Below are 19,662 nucleotides of genomic sequence, written 5' to 3'. Positions count from 1 at the left end.
AAAAAAATGATACAGATTGAGAGACTTACTAGAAATACCAACCACTTATAAGGTATGAGTAATTTTGAAAAAAAAGAATAATATCACAGAATATGCTGAAGTACTAAGAGGGGCACTGGAGTCACCTTCTCTAAATAAACTGCAGGCAATTGTTCTAAATAGACTTCTGATCAGAATGAGATCTGTAGACCTATAAACCCAAATGAAAGCTATGTTCTAGTTTCAAACTGCTGTTTTTCTGATAGGAAGAAACTCTGGAAGGGTACTCATTTAATCACTGGCAGGTCAGCATTTTATTGAGACCACCACCATCTTTAACAATGAAACAACATAATTTATTACAAATAAGGCAGTTTCCCTAGTAACCTCTGAGAGTCAATTCAGGATCACGAATGCATGCTATTATCAGTTGTATCTAGCACAGAAAAATATATCACACCCATATGATTTGCCAGACTGGTCTAACCAAGAATCTTTGGTAAAAGTGTTTTTTGTTAAATATAGATAGGATCTCCCTTTGTATCCCAGCAAGCATTCTGGCTCCATTTTAAAAAGCAAACATCAGAGCCTAGCTATCACGGAGAGCGAGCGAGCGAGCAAGAGAGCAGAGTACAAATGAACCTGAACACTCATATCTGAATTTCACTCTGAGTGAGCTCCTTGATTCTGTTCATGCAATGATCAACGGCATTCATGAGTAAAGGAATCCAACTATCTTCCGGCTGAGGTGTCACATGACTTGCTCTGCAAATGAAGTAGAGAAAAAAAGAAGTTAAACTTCTTACAGTGCCAAAGGGAACACCTATCCTCAAGAGAGAGCAGAGGAAACCACTCAAGAAAAGGCAAGCTGCTTTGCAGAAACAAGTGCTCCACAGCCAACGTTGAGAAAAGACCCCCACATTCACCCTTGCCCACTCCTTGAAATGGGGGCTTGGGAGTTGAGAGTGGCTAGAGAAGAAGCCAGTTTTATTTTCAAAAGGCTATCTGGGGAGAAGTTCTCATACTTACTTTGTTATTTCAAGTGCCTTCTTTAAAACAGACACAAGTTTCGCGGACTAGAAAAGAAACAGAAGTTACTCACCCTGAGCTCTACCACAGAAGGGAAAGCAGAGCTCTAGTATTTTAAAAGATCCAAGTAATAACAAGTTATTTTGAAAAAAGAACCTCTGGAGCCAGTGTTGTGGCACAGCAAGTAAAGCCACACCTGCGACTCCGGCATACCATACAGGCACCAATTTGAGTCTCGGCTGCTCCACTTCAATCCAGCTCCCTGCTGATGGCCTGGGAAAAGCAGCAGAGGATGTTCCAACTGTTTGGGTCCCTGCCACCCATGTGGGAGACCTGGATTAAGCTCCTGGTTCCTGGCTTTGGCCTGGCCCAGCTCTGGCTGTTGTGGTGATCTGGGGACTGAACCAGCACATGGAAGATCTCTCTCTCTCTCTCTCTCTGTCTCTGTAACTCTGATTTTCAAACTTAAAAAAAAAAAAAAAAAAAACCACCACATTTAAGGTAATATACAAAAACAAAAATGCCATGTAGGTTAGGGTGGTAGGATCATGGGTTCTTTTCTATTTTGCAAAATCTTATTAATACTTCTGCTATAATATTCTTAATAAGTTTTTAAATTTAAATTTTTTTAAAAGGAAAAGGAAGATAACCTAAATTTCTCCCAATTGTTCACAACTCAGAATAGAAAGTAGAAACAACTAATGTTCCTTTTAAAAATGTATAGAAATTCAAGAACATCAATATCAAGATAATACGGGACATAATTATGTCACCAATATAAAATAATACACATGGGCCAGTACTGTGCTGCAGTGGGTTAAGCGATTGCCTATAATGCCCGTATCCCATATCTGAATGCTGGTTTGAGTCCTGGCTGCTCCATCCAGCTCCCTGCTAATGTGTCTGGGAAAGCACAGAAGATGGCCCAAGTACTTGGATCCCTGCCATCCCCTTGGGAGACCAAAACGGAGTTTCAGTCATTGCAGCCACTTGGGGAGTGAATCAGAGTATGGAAGATATCTTTCTCTGTTACTCTGCCTTTCAAATAAATAAAATAAGTCTTTAAAAAATACACAAATACAGCACATTTTAAAAAATGTCCATAGTAGATATATGTTTGAGATAACTGACAAGGCATATTGCTTAGGAAGTCAATTTTTAAACATTTAATGCCAAAAAAAGTCAGTGCCTCAGAGGGACGTATTCTACTTCAAAATGTCTGCATATCATGAACATAAATTTGGTGAGTCTAGTATCCATTATCCAATTTATCAAATTTTAGAACTGATACATCTGACTATAAAATATAAGCCATTTGGCAGTTCTTTCTTCAACAACATTAGTGATAAGAATTTGTTTTGAACTTTGTTCAAAAAATGAACAAAAGTAAGAGAACAGAAATCCCTCTATTAAAAGGCATAGTACTTGAAAGAATACACTAAAATCATGGTTTTTATAAAGGAGCTGACTCCCAACGGTTAAATCACACAATATGTTTAAATCAGAACAGAGGATGTTTCTGGAACACTTACGTCTGTCTAGACACTTGTCACAATAGGTGGAGAGGTTCCTACAACACAGTGTGTTTAAGACTTTCTTTTGAAAGGTCACGGTCCTCTTTTTTTCAAGATCTATTTTATTTATTTGAAGAGCAGAGCTACAGAGAAGGGGAGAGAAAGAAATACGGAGAGGTCTTCTATCTGCTGGTTCACTCTCCAAATGGCTACAATGATCAGGGCTGGTCCAAGCCAAGGCCAGGAGCTAAGAGTTTCTTCTGGGTCTCCCACATGGGTGGCAGGGGCCCAAGCACTTGGGACATCTTCCGCTGCTTTCCCAGGCACATTAGCAGGGAGCTTGATTGGAAGTAGAACAGCCAGGACTAGAACCAACACCCATAAGGAATGCCAGTGTCGCAGGTGACGGCTTTACCCACTACACCACAATGCAGGTCCCATCATTGGCCTTTTAGAAATGATTAGCCGGGGCAGGTGTTGTGGCCCAATGGGTTAAAGCTCTGGCCTGCAGTGCTGGCATCCCATATGGGTGCTGGTTCTAAACCTGGCTGCTCCACTTCCGATCCAGCTCTCTGCTGTGGCCTGGGAAAGCAGTGGAAGATGGCCCAAGTCCTTGGGTCCCTGCACCCGTGTGGGAGACTGGAAAGAAGTTCCTGGCTCCTGGCTTTGGATCAGCTCAGTTCTGGCTGTTGTGGCCACTTTGGGAGTGAATCTGTGGAATGGAAGACCTTTCTCTTTGGCTCTACCTCTCTCTGTAATTCTTTCAAATAAATAAAATAAATCTTAAAAAAAAAAAAAAGAAGAAGTGATTAGGCAAGTAGTTATGGTAGAAGGAACTACCAAAGTTCATGGCTATTATAATTCAACTTTAGCAAATATTTATCAAGCTCAAACACATGTAAGAATTGTGACATTACTACTGTGCATACATCCAAGTATGATAAATAAATACACACACTATATAGTGATGAGTGAAATTCTACGCATCAGGTCTGTAGCTATTCCCTCAAAGCTGGTACTTACATTGATTCGCACTGTCAAATGGCACATAGGTGGATATATGCTCAGGGCCAAATCATCCACACTAAGAAGTAGAAAGCAAAAACAACTATTAACAAAAAAATGAACAAAGCTCAGCTGGGTTGTTTCTAGCATACAACTATGAGACGAGTGAGAAACTAACAGTGCCAGAAATGAGTTTTACTTCCTTAAATTGGGTAACCAGGCAACCAACACAGAACAGTTGACCTGGTATATACTGAAACACACATACATTTCACTAGGAAGCTGGGGGGAATGCTCTCGGTTCATAGGATGGTGAATAATTCATTCAATCACAAATGTGAGGCTCTACAACCATCAGTTCAGTAACTGACACAGGAAGGGTTCAGCATGGAAGCTGAAGTCACTGAGTAAAAGACACCCTTACTAACATGGTACCACTTAACCAAGTGATCAAGTTTAGTAGCACCAAGAAGAGGACAAACCTGTATCACTTGCCTTTCCCACATCATGCAATGAGAAGCACAAAATACTCAACTACATAATATTCTTGCTAAAAAATGTTTAACCTGAATATAAACATGAGAAAATAATGCTATTACTCCAGAATGTTGGGTATTCTACAAAACAAATGACCTGGTTTCTTTAAAAACATCAATGTAAAAGACTAAATAGACAGGGACTATGCTAGCATGTAAGAGATGACAATCAAATGTGATGTGAGACCTGTGGACAGAACCCTGGATTTATATAATGTATTTTAGAGATAACTGGAGAAATCTGAATACCAGATAATATCCTTATAGTCAATGTTAAATTCTTGTATGTCATAACAATGATGTCTTTGTTCTTAGGAGATACATGAAGTATTTAGGAATGCAGTATCATTGACATCCACAACTTACTCTTCATTAGTTCAGGAAACATATGTCTATCTATAAAGGATTAAATCAGGGGCTGGCACTGTGGCACAGCAGGTTAACGCCCTGGCCTGCAGTGCCGGCATCCCATATAGGCGCTGGTTCGAGACCCCGCTGCTCCACTTCCAATCCAGCTCTCTGCTATGGCCTGGGAAAGCAGTACAAAATGGCCCAAGTCCTTGGGCCCCTGCATCTGTGTGGGAGACCCAAAAGAAGCTCCTGGCTTCGATTGGCACAGCTCTGGCTGTTGCGGCCAATCGGGGAGTGAACCATCGGATGGAAGACCTCTCTCTCTCTCTCTCTCTGCCACTCCTATCATTGTGTAACTCTGACTTTCAAATAAATAAATAAAATCTTTTTTTTTTTTTTTTTTTGACAGGCAGAGTGGACAGTGAGAGAGAGACAGAGAGAAAGGTCTTCCTTTTGCCGTTGGTTCACCCTCCAATGGCCGCCGCGGTAGGCGCGCTGCGGCCGGCGCACCATGCTGTTCCGATGGCAGGAGCCAGGTGCTTATCCTGGTCTCCCATGGGGTGCAGGGCCCAAGCACTTGGGCCATCCTCCACTGCACTCCCTGGCCACAGCAGAGAGCTGGCCTGGAAGAGGGGCAACCGGGACAGGATCGGTGCCCCGACCGGGACTAGAACCCGGTGTGCCGGCGCCGCAAGGCGGAGGATTAGCCTGTTGAGCCACGGCGCTGGGATTTAACTCAAAGGGCGAGCATTGTGGCACAGAGAGTTAAGCACCACTTGGGACACCCGCATCTCATGTTGGAGTGCTGATACAACTTCCAGCTACTCCACTTCCAATCCAGCTTCCTGCTAATCCACCTAGGAAGGCACTGGATAATGGATCAAGTACTTGAGTCCCTGTCATCCATATGGGAAATCCAGATGGAGTTCTGAGCTCCTGGCTTGGGTCTGGCCCAGGCCCAAATGTTGAGTGCATTTAGGGAGTAACCAGCAGACAGAAGATCTCTTTCTCTTTTTTTTTTTTTTTGACAGGCAGAGTGGACAGTGAGAGAGAGAGACAGAGAGAAAGGTCTTCCTTTGCCATTGGTTCACCCTCCAATGGCCGCCGCGGTAGGCGCGCTGCGGCTGGCGCACCGCGCTGATCCGATGGCAGGAGCCAGGTGCTTCTCCTGGTCTCCCATGGGGTGCAGGGCCCAAGGACTTGGGCCATCCTCCACTGCACTCCCTGGCCACAGCAGAGAGCTGGCCTGGAAGAGGGGCAACCGGGACTAGAACCCGGTGTGCCGGCGCCGCAAGGCAGAGGATTAGCCTGTTGAGCCACAGCGCCGGCTAGAAGATCTCTTTCTCTTAGTCTCTCTTTCTCTGTCACTCTATGTTCTTAAAAATCTTAAAAAAAAAAAAAAAAAAAAAAAAAAGGGAATCAATACAGGAATAAAATGTGACTAGGTGAATCTAGACAAAAGAATAGAGGTGTTCACTGACGTACTCTTTCAATTTTCCTGTAGGTTTGAAAATTTTCAAAATATTAAAAACTGGGAAAAGCTTTGGAATGAGAACACAGACTGAGATCAAAATGGTTCCAAGCAGGGCTCACACTTACCTGGGGCTGATCTCATCAGAAATGTCCACAATGTCATCCAGCTGGGCCACCTGCTCCTTCTTCCCATTCTCTGCCACTAAGATCCGGATTTTCTTCAGGCAGGCTTTGGACGCCCTGACCAGTGCCAGGCAAGGGATTATGAGCTCCTGGTCTACTTCTGACCAATACAAATCCCGATTACTTGGCAGCCCCAGCATGTCATCCCCATTACTGTGGCTGTCGGAGTTGTCCTCCTCAGAGTCATTCAAGAGGCCACAGTAAGGGTCACATTCTTCCACAGCCTAAAACATACCATGATATATGTGAACGCAAGAGAAAAAGGACTGCTGGGGCCAGTGCTGTGGCACAGTGGGTTAGCTGCCTCCTGCAATCCTGGCATCTCACATCACAGTGCCCGTTCAAATCTCAGCTGCTCCACTTCCCGTCAACTTTCCAGCTAATGTGCCTGGGAAAGCAGCAGAAAATACCTGAATGCTTGGGCCCTTGCCACCCATATGGGAGACCCAGATGGAGTTTTGGTTCCTGGCTTCAGCCTGGCCCAGATCTGGCTGTTGCAAACATTTGGTGAGTGAACCAGTTGATGAACAATCTCTGTTTGTCTTGCCCTCTCTCTTCATCACTGTGCCTTTCAAATGAATAAGTAAACCTTTAATTAAAAAAAAAAAAAAAAAAAAAAAGGGCCTATTACACTTTTTGTACCATGACTGAGTTGTCTAAAACCCTCAGCTAGCTACTTCACTGTTACTGAATCAAATCACTTTGTAAACCCTGTTCTTGCTTTCTGTGTCCAGCAATGGAACAGAGAGGATTGCTATTAACCCATAACAGAGGGCAGGACTACGAATGGGACCTATTCAGTCAGTGCTCAGGAAACCTCTCTTAGGTCTCATCTATTAGCCATGGAGTGGCATGATTGATTGGGTTTTTTTTAAGATTTATTTACTTATTTGAATTTACTTGGTCCATCACCCACTGCTTTCTCAGGCAGGTTAGCAAGGAGCTGGATTGGAAGTGGAGCAGTGGGGACTAGAACTGGTGCCCATATGGGATGCTGGCATTGCAGGTCATAGCTTAACCCGTTGCACCACAGCGCCGCCCCTGGAATGGCCTTTTAAGACCAGCAAAGACAGAGCTTCCCTCACCCGCTCCATTTCTTCATGTGCATCCTTCACAAAATCCACACTGTTGGTCAGCATTAAAAGGGCTGCAGCTTTGTTATCTACAAATGGAAAATCAGAAGCAGTAGAATTAGAGGGAAACTATACCTTGTGTGGTTGTGTGAGTCCAGCCTGTTGAAATCCTTGCTTAGTATATACTAATTTGATCTTCTGTATATGAAGGTAATTGAAAATGAAACTCGATGAAGGGCGGGATGGGAGAGAGAGTGGGACAGGGGAGGGCCGCGGGAGGGAGGGAGGTTGGGGGTGGGAGGGAGCCACAATACAAAAGTTGCACTTTGTAAATTCACATTTATTAAATTAAAAAAAAAATTAGAAGGAAAAACCTGACAATTCTGTTAAAACTGCAAAGAGCAACCAACACTTGCTATTGAAATGTGTCAATGCCAGTCAATAAGTGTGGCAGTTTAATATAAAAATTGACTTACTACATCCATTGGCATTTGCCACAAGAAATAAATGGTCATATGATGGTTCTCATCATGGTCCTCCTAGATGACCACTGCTTTTGGTGCACCTGGCTCTACCTCACTGTCCCATAATACTGCTCCTGGGATAGGACTAGGAGAAAAAACTGCATTTGAGACAAAGTCACAGCAAGAGGGGAGCTTAAACTCGCAAGTATGAGAGTCAGAGAGTGGCAAAAAATATTACTATCTACCTATTAATGCTAATGATAAACTACATATTTTACAAAACTCTACAGTAACGAAAACACACACTAGATATGAGAGGTCTGTGCTTTGGCCATCAGAGTCAATGGCCCACTTCCCACTTTTACTCACCTTTTGGTATTTGAGGAACCTGCTGGCATGCAACCCAGACACTGTTACAGGATATAAGGTCATTGTTCTCAGGGCTAGAGAAAGAAATCAGTGAGGATATGTCAATAACCTAGGTTTCTCTTTCCTGAAAAGCTTCTTCCTACTGGTTATTATTCTCAGTTATCAGCAGACTTACTATTAACTGAGTTTCCTTCCCAGAGGCAAGGAACCCATTAACTGATAACCCAAACTGGGACATCACTACCTCTGGGCTGGAGTGGTGGAAAGTACTTCCATGAGCTGAGCCATGCCATCCACGATGTCCAGAGTGGCGCCTCGAACCAGCTTCCTCAGTGTGATTCCTATGGCCCAACCCAAAGAGTAAGCAGTTGGCCTCTTCTCAGAAGTTACCATCTGCTTTCCTAACTGTCAGCACTTTAAGAACTACAAGGTAACGGGCACCACATGCTTTAAGCAAAGTGCTAGCACAAAATTTAGGTCTTATTTATACCCCCACATTATAGTCTTGCCCCTCCCTCTATCCTTTAGAGCCATTCTCTGTAAGAGATTTGGAATAGAATCTTCCCACGATAGCATGGACTCATTCAATACGACATAATTATGGCTGAAACACCGGAAGTTTAAACCATTTGTGAGTAACCACAAAGAACCATGACATGTATTCCTCTATAACGCTGGCATCACTATAATCAAGCCATGATCCACAGGCAGGGCTGAAGGCCACTTAACGCATGAATGAGTCTAGAAATGGGGCTTGATGTGGTACGAGTGGAGAAGAGCAGCAATGGCCTGGGCCTGGAAGTGGGGCTCAGATTCAGTCAGCATCTGCAGTGGTTAGAATGTGTTGGAGGAGGAGACAGCAAGAACCACAGGTGTTCAGAGTCAAGCAAAGCAGGGGAGATAAGAAGTTCACGTCTTAGGTATCTTGTGTATCTTAGCACAATGGCTTGTTTTTAGAGGCCACTGACATTACAGAATTATCTTTACCTGTGTTTTATAGGGAACGCTACATGCTCAAGTTGGGGAAAGGGGACTGTCTGAGGACATCATGCAACATATTAGCAAAGATCTAATGTATTATCACAACATTCAGTACACACAGTGGCTTACCCTGCTCCTTAGGAAGTGAAAAGTATACTGCAATAATTGCTGTGATGACAGCACACACTTGTTCACAGAAACCCTGGGTTTCCTGCAAGGTGATGGACAAGTTCCATAATGGAAAAAAAAAAAAGAAGAGGAAGATTAGATCAATGTGGTCAATTCATCTACCAAGGAAAAAAGCTAACAAGCATACAGCATTGTAAAAGTCTTCTTATGAGTTGGGCCTTGAGCTATACTTAACCTATACCAGTGAGGAGTCAGCTGATCATCAGACACTGGGCAGACAATTTAATAAAGTATTAAGAAACAACAGAAAAAACTTACTCCTGATACTCTACATCCTAAGATATTCATGATTTGTTCTGAGATATTCATGTTATCTTAGACCAGAAGGTAGCATGCTATGGCCCAGAGGCTAAATCAGGCTGGTCGCCAGTAAATAAATGTTACCAGGACATATTTATGTTCACTGGTTTACATATTGCTTACATTGTGTTGGCACTAGGAGAGCTTAGTAGTTGGCTTGCAAAGTCTAAAATATTTACTGAGTCTATCTATCTATTTATTTGAATTTTACAGGGAGAGACAGAGAGAAAGAGGGATAGATCTTCCATCTGCTGGTTCACTCCCCAAATGGCCACAATGGCCAGACCTGACTGGTCTGTAGGCAGGAGCAAGCAGCTTACTCCAGGTGTCTCACATGGGTGGCAGGGGCCCAAACACTTCAGCCATCTGCTGCTGCTTTCCTAGGCATATTAGCAGGGAGCTGGATCAGAAGTGGGGCAGCCGAGTCTCCAACCGGTGCCCATATAGAATGCTAGCACTGCAGGAGGTAGCTTTCCCCACTATGCTACAATACCAGCCCCTTTTACTGAGTCTTTACAGAAAAAAATTGCCAACCCCAGCATTAGATCATTAACCAGCTCTCTCTCTCTTTTAGCAAAATTACAATCTTTAAGTAAACATAACTAGCATGTTTAGTGTTGACTGTTTTCCATCTAAATGGTCACTGGCTCTCTCATCTTCCTTGTCCTCATTGGTTCACACTGGTACCAGTTAGCAAACTGCTCCCAGTTTGGGATGAAGTAAGTGCAGTGATTGAGAATGTTTAGAGAGTTGCAATTTGACATTGCTTCAACATCAAAGCACATAAGATTATAAAAAAATATCAGTCCATTCAAGTCAACCATCAGTAGGAATGAAGTGTTGGGATTTTAGAAAGTGATTATCATTTAAATACACATTTGAACACATATATTTGTGAATATACACATACATATATATATATAATAAAACCAAATCCTAATTTTTCACCCATCTATGAGCAAACTACAGTCCTTAGCAAGTACAGAAAAATATTTCTGTGCTGGTTCCTCACGGTACTTGCTGTGAGTTTTAGCAGTAAACCCCAATCATACCTGAAAGGAGTCAGCAGACAAGAAAATAAAGATAATATTAGTACTCCAGTTTCAAATGATCTTATACAATTCTTGCTTACTCATCAAAATCTCTAAGGATGTAGAGGAAACAGAGTTTTTATTGTAGGTATATGTAGCAAAAAGATATTTTTATCATTTCAAGATACCTGGATACACAGATCGAAAAAAGACCAAAACTACTATGAAAATCAAAGAAATCAATGAATGTACCATTTTGAAATAACCTCACGCCCAAATTAGGCATATATAGCTCTAGAAAAAATGGAGTCAGCAGCATAGGGCATACCTGTTCACAACCAATATGTTTATTTTCATCAGTCTTACAATAAAGGATTATTATCCATGTATACATTCTCTGTTCTGGCAATTTCATTTCTGGGATTTTTTTTCTACTGAGGTACACAGGCATACAAAGATTGTAGTTTGCAATTCACAATTTATAATACTGACAAGATGGAAGAAGTTTAAATGTCCACAGAGTATTGGTTAAATTATGGTAATATTCACTCTGTTGAATACCATGCAGACACTACAAAGAATTGAGCAACTGTGTATACTCATCAAGAACACACTGATTTCCAAACTATGTTGCCAATTTTTAAAAAAAGAATGTCCAGAACAAAGTAGTATCCTATTATTTGTATAAAAAGCAGCTCATTTACACATAAATGTACAGGGATGTATATACACACAGAATATACTGTATAGGAAAAAAATGGAAAAGTAACCAGGAAGGGAGACAAAAATGAGGAATGGGGTGGTAAGAAACATTTTAGCACACTTATATTTGATATTTTTTGAATTTTATATTATTATAGTATGATTTAAAAGTTACTGATTAAATACAGAATGGAAAAGTACTAATATAAAAGGGCTTTATGTGGCACAGGAGTAGCTGAGACAACAGGTAGATTTAAATTCTAGCTCTATCACTTATGTATGTTAACCTCAGCCTCTGAGCCTACTTACTCATCTGTCAGGGTAAAAACATCTAGCGAATAACCAGTGCTTTAAAAAGATATCGGGGCCGGTGCCGTGGCTCACTAGGCTAATCCTCCGCCTTGAGGAGCCGGCACCCCGGGTTCTAGACCCGGTTGGGGCGCCGGATTCTGTCCCGGTTGCTCCTCTTCCAGTCCAGCTCTCTGCTGTGGCCCAGGTCCTTGGGCCCTGCACCCCATGGGATACCAGGAGAAGCACCTACCGCAGCAGCCACCTGGGGGGTGAACCCAACGGAAGGAAGACCTTTCTCTCTCTCTCACTGTCTAACCCTGCCTGTCAAAAAAAAAAAATATATATATATATATATATATATATATCGAAAAGGAAATAACCTAGGCCGAACTGCAAATTGAAAGTCGGAGGACCTGCCTATTCCGTGCCCCAAAGTGCACTTCACAACAATCCTGCGAGGTAAGAACTGTAATCCCGTCCGAGAAAAGCACATTTGCTGGCCTGACTGTAAAAGGTGAAAACAAAGTCCGAGGACTCCGAGAAAGGGCAGCCCACCTGTGGAGACGGCAGCGGAAGCCGAGAGAAGGCTGTGGTCAGAGTCGTGGCCTCCCTCGACACGGTCACAGCGGCCTCATCTGCGGGGTGGCAGAGGGGCAGGCAGGGCAGGTTAACAAGCGGAGCAGCTGCGTGCGCTCCGCACGGAGTGTGCGGTCCCTCTCCGCCCGAGGCCTAGCAAAAACACTTCTCAAAGTCAGTGGTTTACATGTCAACCGTTCTGGTGCCAGGGATGGGCAAAGTGGGGTATTCCCACAGAGAGGATGCGACGGGGACGGAGTCACCTCCTAGGGGCGGCCGGGAGGTTAAAGGACCGGGACGCTGAGGAGGGTGAAGGATGGGGGTCCCCGGCGCCAGGGGCACTCACTGAGTCTTCTCCAGAACGTCTCCCGATTAAACTCCTCCACGGTGCCCCGGGCTTCGCCGACTTGTGGGTACGGCACGGGAGGGCCAGACGGCGGCGAAAGGAAAAGCTCAGGTAAGCGGAACCACGGCCTCGGCCCGGGGCTCCGCCTCCGGTCGCCGTCCAGCCTGGCCTCTCCCCCACCCCGAGAACGCCCTTGCCATTCCGCCCCCCTGGGTCAGCTCACCCCGCACTCGAGGTAGGAGCAGTCGCAGCTCCACCGCCAAGTGCCGGAGCTGCTCCAAAGGCGGAACCAGGGTGGGCACCGCGGCCGCAGGTGCAGCTGCGCTCGCCATCGCAGTCGCTCGGGTGACCCCGGAGACGCAGCGCAGCAGCCGTCCCACTAGGCTCGTTTCCGGCAACAAGCCGCTTGCCCCGCCCCTTCCGCCTCCCGGAGGCCACGCCCCCAGACCCGGCCAAGCCTTCCCCAACCCGGCCGAGACCAAGCACCACCCATTTCCAGAGGCCGGACAGCAAAGCAATGCTCACGTCCCGGATCTTTTTCTTTTAAAGGAAATACTATGGTTTTTGTTGTTTTAAATTTTTATTTCTTTATTTGAGGCTGACAGTGGGACAGAGAGGGACACAGTGGGAGCATGCTCCCATCCATTGATTCACTCCCCAAAACCCACAAGCCAGCAGCAGGGAACTCAATCGGGGTCTTCCACGTGGGTGGCAGGGGGCCTACCATTTGAGCCATCACTCCCTGACTCCCAGGGTGTGCATTATCAAGAAGCTGGACTCCAGAGGGGGCACAGCCAGGGCTGTTTCAACTGGTGCCTTAACCACTAGGCCAAATGCCTGCCCTCGTGGTATTTATTCATTCATTAAGTCAATTAATTGAAAGCATCCCCAATTAGGGCCAAAAGCTCATAACCCGGTGGTCAAACAGGACTGGGAACTAATTTCTTAATGGTAGTCAGAGTTGGGCCAAAGTCCACAGTTTCCCTGCCCCTAATAGCACCTTTGACAGCTGCTGAGGTCCAGGCAGTGGTGCTAGGTGCTTTACATGGGATAACCCTAAAAACACAAGGGACCTCAGATGCTCCCACTCACACACCCAGCCCCTGCCCTGTGGAGCTCCCAGATTAGGATTTTCCCTTCACAAAGATAAATCAATCCTTTGCCTCCCCAGGGAAGGAAGGAATCAAGTCATTATTTAGAGACTTTTCTGCAGTCCGTTCTGTAGGAATCAACAGTGGATAATCCCTGCAACATCCAAGTGTCCAAAGAGCAGCAGCTCCCTGAGGCTCACACAGCAGTGCTGGCCCTCCACCTGCTACTGGAGCGGGGGCCTGGCTACAGGTGCAGACGCTGGACTTCCAGCCGGCTGCCAGTGGCAAGACATGGCCCTCAGGAGCTCAGGTGGCTTTTAAAATGCACCATGAAGGTTCCAAATTCAGTGGAGTTCAGTTTCCACACATAACGAACGAGAAGAGGTGTCAGCAGTGACAACCAGGTCCGCAGAGGGGAGAATAAAAGAGCTAGAGTGCCGTGAGTCACGTGAAGAAAGTAGCAGGAATAAAGCTGCCAGACGTACAGCAGGAACATAAGCAGGTGCACAGGCATGATTTTCCAGTGTTTTCCTTGGTGGAGATGGGACCTGAAGTTGTGCCCAAAGCAGCGCTGCAGCAAGCTCCAACACAGGTAGGCCATCAGGGGGATGTTAAAGAACACCAGCTGGAGGGAAGAGAACACGCCATTAGCCTTCCTTGCAGGGCTCAAGTCCAAGCACATTATGCTGCTTCCTAAGAATCAGTGGCTTTCTTTCTTTGTTAGCTGTCTCACTCTAAGTGTTGGTCACATTCACTTACAACACAATAGCTGACTTGTGGCTAGTTGTGTATTTGCCTGTGTTCAGGTAAAGAATCACTTAATTTATGTTGAGGCCTCAATTTGTACTACAGTATTCCATCCACAGAAGGTATCTAATAGTGTTTTACGTTGGAACTGAATAATTATATACACACAAACACACACACCCGAGTATATACTCTTTTTGGGCAGAATGGGGGGGAGATGAATATTAGTGTTTTTCTATTTATTTATTTATCTTTATATTTTTGAGGCAGCATAATGAATGCTGAAATATAGATTAGAAGATCTGAGTTAAAATCCAACTTTAACTTATACAATTCACTTACTCACTCAACAAGTATATACTGAGTCTATGTAGCTAGACTCTAAGGACGAAGTGGTGAACAAGACAAAACAGATCCATCGTAGCATTCTAACAAGGAGACTAGAGACCCAAAGTACATAAAATCACAGACTGTGATATGTTCACTGAAGGAAACAAGTGGATCATGAGAAGGTAACTGGGAACTAGGCTGTGTGAGGCTGACGGATAGGAATGAATCAACAGAGGGAAGCACATTCCAGGCAGAAGGAACCAAAAAAGCCTGGAGGTGGGAGAAGTCTTGGCCTCTGTAAGGCAATGCTCCTAGAGCATGAAGAGCCAGGAAAAAATGGGACCAGTCAGCAGGACCCAGATCAAGTCACTGCTCCTAAAGGGTTTCAAACTGAGACATGTGTGGAAAAACTGCAGAAGGGGCCGGTGCTGTGGCGCAGTGGGTTAACACCCTGGCCTGAAGCACCGATGTCCCACATGGGTGCAGGTTCAAGACCCAGCTGCTCCACTTCCCATCCAGCTCTCTGCTATGGCCTGGGAAAGCAGTCGAAGTCGGCCCAAGTCCTTGGGCTCCTGCACCCATGTGGGAGACCCGGAAGAAGCTTCTGGCTCCTGGCTTCGGATCGGCGCAGCTCTGGCCGTTACAGTCAACTGGGGAGTGAACCATTGGATGGAAAAACTCTCTCTCTCTCTCTCTCTCTGTAACTTTGACTTTCAAATAAAATAAGTAAATCTTAAAAAAAAAAAAAAAAAAGAAAAAACTGCAGAGGAACAGAGACATAATATTAAGGTGAGGTGCCTATTAGACATCTAAAGGAAGATATGAAATGGCGTTTGGTTGTGTAGGCATTTGAAGTGAAAAGATGTCTAGGTCAGAGATTTAGATTTGGCAGTCATGGGCCTGGATGATATATTTATTAAAATATGAATGTTAACATTTACAAGAGAAAGCCTTGCCTTTTGGTGAGGTTCAAGTTCCACATGGCATTACGGTACTCCTGGGAGCAGGCATTGTGGCAGAGGGCTAAGCCACTGCTTGGGATGCCTGCATTCCATTATCAGACTGCCCAGTTGAGGTTCTAGTTACTCTGCACTTCTAACAAGCCTGTGAGGCAGCTGATGATGGCCCAGAGAACCTGGGTTTCTGTTACACATGTGGGAGACTTGAATAGGGTTCTTGCTGTTGTGGGCATTTGGGGGAGTAAACCAGCAGATGGAAGATATGTCTGTCTCTGCCGGTTTCTCTCTCTCTCTCTGTCACTCTGCCCATCAAACGAATAAATCTAAACAAAGTGTTCCTGACCGACAACCTCCATCTACCTAACTGAAAATGGAACTGGACCCAGACCTACTGACAGCTACAACGCTGCTCTGGATGCAACAGTCTGGAGCAGGTCAGCATCAGTGAGGCAGGGGTCGCCCCCTACTCGGCTGTCTCTAATCCTGCTGATCGTGTTTTACTGCCCTGTTTGGAGGCCTTGAACTCATTCTGAACACTTAAATGTTTTTGCACCTCTTACAGAATTCCAACTTATCATTTCAAAGTCTATTAGGTGAATAAAATAAAGAAAGGTAGATACTTTTCAAATTTGTTTATGGAGTTTTGCTATGGATCAGGATTTTGGGGGGAGGGGTGTTATGTGTTTGTTTTAAAAGAATCAAATGTAAGGGCTGGTGCAGCAGGTTAAAGCCCTGGCCTGAAGTGCTGGCATCCCATATGGGTGCTGGTTCTAGTCCTGGCTGCTCTACTTCTGATCCAGCTCTCTGCTGTGGCCTGGGAAAGCAGTAGAAGATGGCCCAAGTCCTTGGTCCCCTGTACCCACATGGGAGACCCGGGGGAAGCTCCTGGCTCCTGGCTTCGGATTGGCACAGCTCCGGCCATTGAGGCCATCTGGGGAGTGAACCAGCAGATGGAAGACCTCTCTCTCTGTCTCTACCTCTCTGTAACTCTGTCTTTCAAATAAATAAAATAAATCTTTAAAAAAAATAAAGAATCAAATGTAAATCCAAGATATCAATGCTATCCAAATAAGCATACGGCTAGGCTATCCCTGGAAAGCCTAGGTCTAGTTTTTGTTTTGTGCAGTTTCCACTGAGTAAGTGACCCACTTTTCTCCTGTATCTTCTTTTTCTTTCCCTCCCTTTGAAACATTTTCCTTCTTTATTACTATAATCTGTTTTGGTTTACTCAGAATCTATTTTATTCTACCATGAGTCCCAAATTTTATTTGTTATCAATGAAAAAATACAATGAAACAAACAAGTAAAAACTTTTTCTTAGAAAACCTGCCAAAAATGTATTTTAGACGTGTGAGTGGCAGAAGGCGAAATTTAGGAAGTACTCTAAAAGCAAAAAAAAAAAAAACCAGTTATTAAAGATTGCCCTGAAAATAAAGTAGGAAGAGGATTTATGGTATTTAGTTTAGGGCCTTTGAGTTTATTTATAACAGTTATACAATCAGTCCAACAAGACCAAGATTCTCTTGAACTTCATTTCCGACTTCTTACCTGGAGAATTCCAAACAGAAACGTTACGCTGCCTTGTAGGAAATGTCCACTAACAAAGGTCCCAAAGGAAAAGCAGCAACCCAAATTGCCATCAGTGATTTCACCACAAAACCAAGGCCCTGAGAGAGGCAAAGACCAGAAAATGAGATTAGATAGCTATCATTTTGATTACATATGAGAGTCATCACAACGTTCACGAAGGGGTAGGCTTTTGGCACAGTGGTTAAGATGCTGCTTGGGATACCTATATCCTTACTGGAATGCCTGGGTTTGAGTTCTGGCTTCACTTCTGATTCCAGCTTCCTGCTAATGTGTACCAGGGAGGCAGCAGAAATGCCTCAAGTACTTGAGTCCCTGCCACCTACATGGGAAATCCCAGATTGAGTTCCTGAGTCCCAGCTTGGATATGTCTCAGCTATTGTGTGTTTGGGGAGATCTCATCTGTCTATCTCTTTCTGCCAACAAAATAAATAATTTTTTAAAAGTTCATGGAGGGGGCCAGCACTGTGGAGTAGTGGGTAGGGCCACCACTTGCAGTGCTGGCATCCCATATAGGTGCCAGTTCAAGTCCTGGCTGCTCAACTTCCCATCTAGCTCTCATCTATGGCCTGGGAAAGCAGTAGAAGACAGCCCAAGTCCTTGGGCCTCTGCACCCACATGGGAGACCCAGAAGAAGCTCCTGGCTCCTGGCTTTGGATCGGTGCAGCTCTGGCCATTGCAGCCAAATGGGGAGTGAACCAGTGGATGGAAGACCTCTCTCTCTGCCTCTCAAATAAATAAATAAATCTTTAAAAGGAAATAAAAAGTGTAATGAAATAAGGATAAAACTTTAAGGTAATCAAAGAAGGTTGCTCTGAGGAGATTTCTACAAAAGTACTAATTCTTTAATGGTCTTCTTGGTGCCCTTAACTTGGTGTTGATTAAATGTCCTTTTTACATGTTAGGAAAAAAACTTTATTTCCCAAAACCACGTCCCAGGAAATGATTTATGAAAAATCCATGTGCCATTTGTTATAACCTCAAGAACCTAAATTATTCTGTTGTCAAAATTCTCAAAATGTACTGTGGCAGAATTTTCCACAATTTCAAGCTTACTCATTTACTTACCCAACACTGTATATACAGTCAGCAACAACATAGAATAGTAGAAGATGTTTATTTTGCTCAAGATATGAAGGGAAAATGATGTCAGATTTATACATCCTGGAGGCTCTAAACAGAATAAGTTGAAAAATCCAGTGAACACAAGCAAAGTTCAGTTTTTTAATAACATATCCTGTATGACTTCAATAAGCTATCTACTACTATATATTCAGCAGATCTTGGTATGTAATAATCACACAGGAGACACCACTTTAAAGTCAGAATACTGGGAGCCAATAAATTTAGAACTGTAGAGGGTAGAAAGTTCAAAGAAATGATATAGTTGTGAGGCCACATATAAAGAGATGCATATATACAATTATTATAACTATATCACAATATTACTGGAACTACATATGCATTATATATATAATTACTGAAAACAACAGACATATCTGCCAGAGGCCTATACTATTTTATCTTCTTGTAGGTGTGAAAGATAGTTCTTTTTTCAATGGATGATAAGTCTTTTCTAGATTTATTGAAATATACAATCTTTCAAAAGCTGTATCAAAATATGGAAAAAAATGTATCAAAGAAATATCAAAACTTTTCCATTCTTTTTAAAAAGATTTATTTATTTGTTTGTTTCAAAGGCAGAATGACGGAGTGAAAGGGGAAAGATAGACAGAGAAAGAGATCTTCCATCTGCTGGTTCACTCCTCAAATGCTGGTAACAGTTAGGAACCAGGAATTCCATCCAAATCTCCTACAAGAGTGACAGTAACTCAAGTACTTGGGCCATTATTCACTGTTTTCCCAGGCACATTAGCAGGAATCTGTATTGGAAGTACAGCAGCAAAGACAAACTGGCACTCCAATATGGGATGAGAGTGTAGCAAGGGTGGCTTGAGTTCCAGGCTTCCAGCTTTGGCCCAGCCCAGTCCCAGCCACGGCAGGGATTTGGGGACAGTGAACCAGCAGATGAGAAGTTTCTCTGTTCTTTCTCTCTCTCTTTGTCTCTAAATAAATTAATTAACTACAGATTCACAGATATTTCAATTCAGTAAATTTGAAATAGGACTTGGCCTCCATATATTTTTAAATGTCCATGGGTGATTCTGATGTGCTACAGGTTTCAGAATCACTGCAAGAAAGCACAAAGAATGTAAAGAGGGTTTCAAGTAGACCAAGAACACTGGAAGACAAAAAGGACCATTACAAATTTCTCACTTGTTAGCCATTAGCCTAAGCAGAGACAACTGATAGAATCAAAGTTAGATTAAGCAGTGAATGATGGCAACAGCTGAAAACTAGGGAGAGAAATTATCCAGCTGAACCTACACGTCTATAGCTAATCACTGCTAAATAGTCAACACTAGTGCTTTCATATAGTTACAAATAGTTGTTTATTAGAAAATGCACAGTATGTAGAAAATTTGATTATTTTGCTCATTGTTCCAAAAGGTCATTAAAAACATGACTTTCAAGCGGACTCAGCCTAGGTTTACT

At 43.6% G+C, this 19,662-nt stretch overlaps 2 protein-coding genes across 6 annotated transcripts in view; both read right to left on the bottom strand.

Annotated features, from left to right (window-relative positions):
- Positions 1-269: 269 nt before the first annotated feature.
- On the bottom strand, positions 270-12,776 carry CCNDBP1 (cyclin D1 binding protein 1). Its single transcript, XM_062205763.1, has 11 exons — positions 12,616-12,776; positions 12,393-12,452; positions 12,026-12,105; positions 9,087-9,168; positions 8,221-8,317; positions 7,977-8,050; positions 7,156-7,232; positions 6,014-6,294; positions 3,546-3,606; positions 1,009-1,055; positions 270-744 (listed from the first exon to the last, which is right to left on the bottom strand). Exons 1-11 carry the CDS (start codon positions 12,722-12,724, stop codon positions 630-632), a joined length of 1,083 nt encoding a protein of 360 aa, XP_062061747.1. The 5' UTR covers positions 12,725-12,776; the 3' UTR covers positions 270-629.
- A 187-nt stretch (positions 12,777-12,963) lies between these two features.
- Positions 12,964-19,662, bottom strand: part of TMEM62 (transmembrane protein 62) — a 38,032-nt gene continuing 31,333 nt past the window's right edge. For all 5 annotated transcript variants that reach the window (XM_062205755.1, XM_062205758.1, XM_062205760.1 and 2 more), the window contains 3 exons: positions 18,175-18,279; positions 17,068-17,186; positions 12,964-14,108 (listed from right to left, as the gene is read on the bottom strand). In XM_062205755.1, coding sequence (XP_062061739.1) covers positions 13,782-14,108; positions 17,068-17,186; positions 18,175-18,279 — 551 coding nt within the window. In that variant the 3' untranslated portion in view covers positions 12,964-13,781. The remainder of the gene's footprint in view (positions 14,109-17,067; positions 17,187-18,174; positions 18,280-19,662) is intronic.

This window comes from Lepus europaeus, chromosome 11, assembly GCF_033115175.1.
Source record: "Lepus europaeus isolate LE1 chromosome 11, mLepTim1.pri, whole genome shotgun sequence".
In the NCBI taxonomy this organism is placed as follows: domain Eukaryota; kingdom Metazoa; phylum Chordata; class Mammalia; order Lagomorpha; family Leporidae; genus Lepus; species Lepus europaeus.
This window is presented reverse-complemented; position numbering and strand designations above follow the sequence as displayed.